General features: G+C 48.7%; 1 protein-coding gene across 1 annotated transcript in view; it reads right to left on the bottom strand.

Annotated features, from left to right (window-relative positions):
* The window catches only part of KIAA1549L (KIAA1549 like), a 280,665-nt gene extending 273,766 nt beyond the window's left edge, over nt 1-6,899 (bottom strand). The window contains exon 1 of the mRNA XM_067749478.1: nt 6,488-6,899. Coding sequence (XP_067605579.1) covers nt 6,488-6,728 — 241 coding nt within the window. The 5' untranslated portion in view covers nt 6,729-6,899. The remainder of the gene's footprint in view (nt 1-6,487) is intronic.
* Nucleotides 6,900-7,800: the final 901 nt, after the last annotated feature.

Raw genomic sequence — 7,800 nt, forward strand, 5'->3', positions numbered from 1 at the left:
TAATGGAAATAAAAACAAAAATAAACAAATGGGACCTAATGAAACTTCAGAGCTTTTGCACAGCAAAGGAAACCATAAACAGGACGAAAAGACAACCCTCAGAATGGGAGAAAATATTTGCAAACGAATCAACGAACAAAGGATTAATCTCCAAAATATATTAACAGCTCATGCAGCTCAGTATTAAAAAAAACAAACAACCCAATCCAAAAATGGGCAGAAGACCTAAATAGACATTTCTCCAAAGAAGACACACAGATGGCCAAGAAGCACATGAAAAGCTGCTCAACATCCCTAATTATTAGAGAAATGCAAATCAAAACTACAATGAGGTATCACCTCACACCAGTTAGAATGGGCATCATCAGAAAATCTACAACCAACAAAAGCTGGAGAGGGTGTGGAGAAAAGGGAACCCTCTTGCACTGTTGGTGGGAATGTAAATTGATACAGCCACTATGGAGAACAGTATGGAGGTTCCTTAAAAAACTAAAAATAGAATTACCATATGATCCAGCAATCCCACTACTGGGCATATACCCTGAGAAAACCATAATTCAAAAAGAGTCATGTACCGCAATGTTCATTGCAGCACTATTTACAATAGCCAGGTGATGGAAGCAACCTAAATGCCCATCGACAGACGAATGGATAAACAAGATGTGGTACATATATACAATGGAATATTAGCCATAAAAAGGAATGAAATTGGGTCATTTGTAGAGACGTGGATGGATCTAGAGACTGTCATATAGAGTGAAGTAAGTCAGAAAGAGAAAAACAAATATCGTATATTAATGCATGTATGTGGAACCTAGAAAAATGGTACAGATGAACCGGTTTGCAGGGCAAAAATTGAGACATAGAGAACAAACATATGGACACCAAGGGGGGAAAGCAGCAGGGGGTGGGGGTGGGGGTGGGGCTGTGATGAATTGGGAGATTGGGATTGACATGTATACACTGATGTGGATAAAATGGATGAGTAATAAAAACCTGCTGTATAAAAAAATAAATAAAATAAAATTCAAAAAATAAATAAATAAAATCCTTTTGGAAAAAAATAATGAGAAAGTACAAATATAATGTAATTATAACCCATCTGAACCCTCTTTTGACCTACCTCCCCTATGTCTCTGCTTTCCTTTATAAAAAAGACGAAAAGAGTTGTCTTTTTTACTGTCTCCGATTTCTCTTCTTCCTTTCTTTCTTGAACCCATTGCAGCAAGACTTTTGTCCTCTCCACTCTTAGGGCCACCAAACATCTCCACATCTCTAAATACAACATCCATTGCTAGTCCCTATCTAGCCTTCTTCAGTCTCTTTTGCTGGTCCCCCGCCTCCTGAATCCCTAAATGCTGAAATATCCCAGGTCTCATTGCTGAGCTCTCCCCCTTCTCTATACTTTCTTGCTTAGCTGAGTGCTGATGGCCCCCAAATTTACATCTCTGGACCCAGTATCAGCCTGGGATTCCAGACTACTTTGTTCAACTGGCCATCTGACATCTCCACTTGGATGTTTAACAAACATTTCAACCTTAACAAACCCAAAACCAACTCTTTATTTCCTACCCAAATCCTGAGCTTCCTGCAACCTTCCCCATCTCCATGGCAACTTCAACCTCCAGGTGCTTGAGCCAAAAACCTTGGAGCCATATTGGTTCCTCTCTTTCTTTCCCACCCCACCTCTAATCCATGAGAAAATTCTATTAGCTCCATCTTCAAAAGAGGTCCAAAATCTAACCACTTCTCCCCATTGTCTAAGCCATCCTACCTGGTCTCCCCATTTCCACCCTTGACCTTACAGTCTTTTTTTTTTTTAATTTTTATTTATTTTTGGCTGCATTGGGTCTTCATTGCTGCGCGCGGACTTTTCTCTAGTTGCGGCAACGGGGGGCTACTCTTCGTTGCAGTGCGCAGGCTTCTCATTGTGGTGGCTTCTCTTGCTGTGGAGCACGGGCTCTAGGCGTGTGGGCTTCAGTAGTTGTGGCACATGGGCTCAGTAGTTGTGGCTCTTGGGCTGTAGGGCGCAGGCTCAGTAGTTGTGGCGCATGGGCTTAGTCGCTCCATGGCATGTGGGTTCTTCCCAGACCAGGGCCATCTGGCAGGCAGATTCTTAATCACTGTGCCACCAGGGAAGTCCCAACCTTACAGTCTTTTGTCCCCATGATAGCCATGGGCATTTTTCTAAAACTCAAGTCAGGTCACATCACCTCTGGCTTAATCTCATTCAAAGTAAAATACCAAGTTTTCACTTTGTCAAAAAGTCCTATATGATCTGGGCCCAGCTCCCACTTCAATGTCATTTCTTACCACCTTCCCCCTATTCACTCAACTCCACATGGCCTCCCTGCTGTTCCCCAACCATCCCAAACACAGTCTCTCCTCAAGGCCTTTGCAGTCGCTTTCCCCTCTGCCTGAATACCTTTTCCCAGATATCCACTTTTAATTATCTACTGAAATGTCACCTCGACATGGGGGACATCCCCCATCACTCTAGATAACGAGGCACAGGCATGAGGGTACACATGCACATAGACATCAGCCTCTTGCTATCCTCTTACCCTGATTCATTTTTCTTACCACCATCCAACCTACATTTATTAGTTTATTTTCATTTGCTACTGAAAGTGGGGTCAGCGTCAGCATCACCCTGATGCTTGTTAGAAATGCAGAACCGCAGGCCTTATCCCAGACCTACTGAATCAGAATCTGCAACAGGATCTTCAAGTGATTCACACGCACAGTAAAGTCTGGAAAGCACTGGGCTAGTTCCTAACTGCCATGAGAATGGGAGCTTGTTTTCTTTCATTATTGTAACCTCAAAAAGCTGAGGTACTCAAGATACATTGAATGAATGGATGGATGGAGGGATGGATGGATGAATGAATGAATGAATGAACAAATGAACTGTTGCACCTGTTTCGAATGGGACTCCAATCTGATGATGTATAAAATGTTGGAGAGGGGTAAAAAAAAACGACATCCTAGGTCAAAATTATCCCCCATATATTGTGCTCAATTAGAGATTCTTTCAAAATGCAAATACATTCCCTGAATAAAGCAGTCATTAACAACTTGCTGTGGGTTACTTAGATGAGACAATCATTCTAACATCTAACAGAATCATCCAAGCTAAGGAAATAGGAGTGAAAGAAGGCTGAAACTTTAATGAGTACCTACTCTGTGCTGGGCACTGTAACAGGCAAGAGGGAAACAAAGATAAATCAGGAACTTACAAGTTGGTGAGAGAAGCAGAGGAGGGCCGGGGGGTGGAGTGCCTGTGAGGAGGGCTTGAGAAAGCCCAAGGGCAGTGTGAGAGTCCAGGGTACTCCTCGCTATAGCATCCTGTGCTTCTGGCCACAGAAGTAAAGAACCTTTACTTCTCCTCTGCCTGAAATCAACCCTGCCAACACCTACTCATCCTCCAAAGCTCCTGGTCTTCCAGAATTAACTGTGCCTTCGTTTTATTTGCTCTGACCACACAGTATCAGAGTTCAAGGACGTGTATCACCCTATTCATGAGGGGTTTCTACAAACTGCCTGACACTTATGCATGTCTGTATCCCCTGCCCCAGCACAGCACCTGGACGGAGTAAATGTTCAGTCAATTTTATAAGAACAGCTAGCATTCACTGAGCATTTACTATGTACCAAGCACTGTTTTAAACACCTCGGATATATTAACTTATTGAATCTTCACAACAGATTGGAGCTATTATTATCCCCATTTTACAGACAAGAGAACTGAGGTCCAGAGACGCCAGGTCACATAAAGGAATGAGCACTGCACCTGCACCTAAAAGACACACAGGAAATGTTTACTGACATGAACTGAATGGAAGATCAGTAGTTAAGAAGATCGGGTAGTCAAATTTGAACTTTACCAATCTGCCCAGAGCCTCAGAGGGCAAAACAGAATGGGGAGATGTCAGAGCTTGCCTCTGTAAAGAACCTTCTTTTCCACACCAGTCTCCCACATGCAAAATAAAAGTCAGGGAGCAAGGGTTTCCTGGAGATGGAAGTTAGGAGAGGAAGTCCGAGAGAGGACATTCAAGACAGCAGCCTTGAGAAGGAACTCCAATTCGTCAGGAATATTAAATAAAAAGAATTTGGGGTGGAGTGGGTGGAGGTGGGCTGGGAACACACTGCAGAGGCTCCAGGACACAAAGGTCCTATAGCACTGTCCAGAAACCAACCTATTTTTACCTATTTGTCAGCCAAGGCAAATGTCTGCTTAGCCTTGCTTAGAAAACAAGATGCGGCAACCACGCACATGACATGACTGTAGCAAGCCAGCACGTTCAGGGCGATCTTCGAATCAGCGTTTGGCTTCGCATGCAACCCGGCCTCAGACTCACTCTACAGCGAGTGGCGGCACCAAGCAGCAGCTGTGCCTCAGAAAAAGTTCAAAACCAGGGAGTCTGTTGAAAGTCAAAGGTCTCAGGAAAATGTCATCTGTTCTCCTGCCTCCCTCCTGACACTGCTTCCTTCACAAACCCCTTGGGACTCCCTGCATCAGGTCCAGGAGGCACTCACCCGCAGTAAAGCTGCCTCAGGTAGAAATCAGAGAACAAAAGAAAGCAGGCAGGAGGCAAGATAGTGAGCCCAACGTTTAACTCTTCCATTGAGAGAGCAACAAGTCGTGAAGTTGAATCAGAGGCAAACACACGGGAAACCGTGGAGCCCGGCGGTAGACTCTGGATCCACAGGTGAGCTGGACCACGGGAAACTGGTCATCAAGAGTGACACCAGAAAGGACACCCAAAAAGCACAGAGGACGCAACGAGAAGGAAGAAGACAGAGGACTACTGATTGTTACCATCATTTAAATCAAAGCATCTTTCCTAGCAATCCCCAGGATCCCCACACTAAGAGAATAAAGGAAAAGGACATCAGGGCTAAAAACAAAAGATACAGAAGTCCCCTAAGTCAGGCTCTGGCAGCCTGAAAGAAGAGCCAAGAAAAGTCACAGAGGTTCCAAAGGGGCAAAGTACAAAGGTCAGAAGAGAGATCAGAAATCAAAGCCGATCAGAGGAAATCATCTGACATATCAGGCCGAACAGGATAAATACCTAAAATCTAAATTTCACATATTACAAACGGTTGAACAGATTTTGGTATCTGCACGCAAATGAAGACCTTCCTTAAGTTGGTATCTCATAAATTGTTTACAAAACTATTAAGGATCTGATTCATTTTAAATAAAAACTCCAAGTGTGTTTCTGATCCAGTGAATACTAAGGTAATTACATGTGTCTGACTCAGAACTTACCTTTTAACCATCAAATACACATCACTGAAAACTGCTAGAGGCATAAAAACTGGGGGCTAAAGTTCTTCGGAGGTTTTCTCTGGTCTCGGGCACACATCCAAAGATTACTGAACTTTCTCACCACTATGATCACAATAGACAATTCCTGGAGAGCAACTTGCACACATAGACACCTCATGTCAGTAACCTTTTGAGTGAATCAAAGGAAAATGGGCTTTGAATTAAGCTCTTGAAGACAGGAAATGTTTTTAACCTGAAACCCTCTTATCTAAAACAGTGTGAACTCCTTCATAATTAGGAGATTGAATCTAATTGGGGGGCGAGGCACACTGGGAAAAGAACAGTCCTCTTTAACCCTTGCTAAAAACCACAGAAGTACAGAAGCATACTGGCTGAAGCAAGGGCTATATTCCTTGATAACTGAAATGTACCAAGAGCCCAGAATTTCACAAATAAAAGCCTGCCCTTTACAAGTGCCACAGTAATCATTCTTATTTCAAAGGCAATTGCTGACCGCACAGGAAGTTTTGAAGAACATTAGCCGAATAATCCCCCCTAAATAGTTACAACAGATTTTTAAAAACCGTCCAAGAAATTAAAGAAATCTATTTCCTGAGGATTCTTGGGAGTCAAAAGAGCTAAGCGTGGTTATTTTTAACTAACCTCCTGCAAACAGTGGATTATACACTCGATCCCTTTGCAAGACGCAAGCAATTATTTTAGGTACCTCTATCCCAAAAGAAAAGGGAGTCTCCTGTCAAGACAGTGAGGAAAACGCCGACATGGGAATTGCCTAAAACTCTCTGGGCCACCTCGTGCAGTTAAAAGAAAGTGGACAACCGTCAGGGAGCCCAAAACATAGTAGACGTCCCCACTTTGTGTGTCCTACTAAAACACATCCCTTTTCAGGTGTCCTAAACACAGCATATCTTTATCTAAATGAAGTGTGCCTTGGGGACCACCAGGAAGGACCTGCCACTTGTCCAGAAGGAAGATGCGAATGCACCTCTTTTTACTACCCCGCCCAACGGTGCCTTCCCGGGAAGGCTGACAGTTCGCCTGCTGTTGCAGCAGCAAAGGGAGGGGAAACTCCTAGCGCCGGTGCCGCAAAGACCTCTCCATCCACCGCCACCCGGTCAGGTGCCGGCCCCGACGGGCAGCCCCGCTCCTCCAGAAACCTCCGCGGGCACAAAGCAGCCGCCAAGTGCTTACCCAGGTCCGCCAGGCAGTGCTCCGGAAGGGCCGCCAGCAGCAGAAGTCCCAGCAGCAGCAGTGGCGGCGGCAGCGGCGGCGCATCCTGGGACCCGGCAGCCCGGGGGCCCCTCACGCCCGGGCAGCGCGCGGCTCCCCCGCCAGCCCGGCCGAGCCCGCACGCCCGGATCCGGCCCCTGCGCGCCCGCACCTCCGGCCCATCTTCCCTCGGGCCCTGGGGTTTCGCCTCCTGCCGAGCCATGGGGACGCTTCACTCATCCAGGCCACTGCCTCGCTCCGCACCGCTCCGGGGAGCCCAGCCTTCGGCGCCCCGGTCCTCACCGGGCATCTCCGGCCACGGCCCGGGCGCCGGAGGGCGGGGGCGCCGGGCGGCGCGACTCGCTGGCTCGTGCTGCCGCGCCAGGAGCGAGCTCCGCGGAGCCGCGGCTTCACTCGCGCAGGGGCCGGGGCCGCATGGAGCCGCGGCGGGAGCGGGCCGGGGTTCCCACGGTACCCGTCGCCGCGCGCCGGCGCGCCCGGGGCAGCAAGGGTGGGACGGGCGCCGCCCGGAGCCCCCACCCCCGGGCGGGCTCCCGCAGACTGAGGGGGCGAGGCTGCGAGCCGCGGGGGCAGGTAGCCGCTGGGCGCGCTCAGGGCCCTCCCTCCCGCCGCCGGCTGCAGCCTCTCCGCCGCGCTCTCCTCGCTCGCTTGTTCGGGCTCGGGTTCCAGCTCCGGCTTCGGCTCCCTGGCCGAGAGTGTTACTGCAGCTGAGAGCGGCGCCTCATTGACAAAGAAAGCACGTAGCCACCCGAGCGGGCGAGGGAGGCGAGGGAAGCGAGGCAGGCGCGCGCGCGCATCCTCGCGTGGAGCCGCCGCGCGCCCCCCGTACCCGCGCGCCCCGCCGGGCTCCGGGCTGGGGAGGGGGACCCCTCGCGGCTGTTCGCGCGCCGCGGACATCCGTACAGGGCGGTGGAGGGGTGGGCTTCCCTTCCTCGCATTCCCCACCAGTCCGTCGGCTAGAGGAGGGGAGATGGACAGGAAAGGTCCTCCGGCCCGGAAAAGCGGGGTAAAGAGTCATGGTCAACGTGCTGAAGAGGTCAGAAAGCCCTTTGGCCTGGGTTTTGGAAAGCCCTTTGGATGGGGGAAGCGCTTTGTGCTGTTTGTTCACTACTTCTCTGAGGGGCCCTCGGACACCCGAATGCCCGTTTTACCCCTGAGGAACCGAAGCGCCTGTGGCCTAGTTGCAATAACACTCTGGGTTAAAACGCATTATAAATATTTATTGCAGCCACACAATGTGCAAAGCCGTGCACATTGGAAAGACCAGGGGAAAG

The sequence above is a fragment of the Pseudorca crassidens genome, chromosome 9, assembly GCF_039906515.1.
Source record: "Pseudorca crassidens isolate mPseCra1 chromosome 9, mPseCra1.hap1, whole genome shotgun sequence".
Lineage (NCBI taxonomy): Eukaryota > Metazoa > Chordata > Mammalia > Artiodactyla > Delphinidae > Pseudorca > Pseudorca crassidens.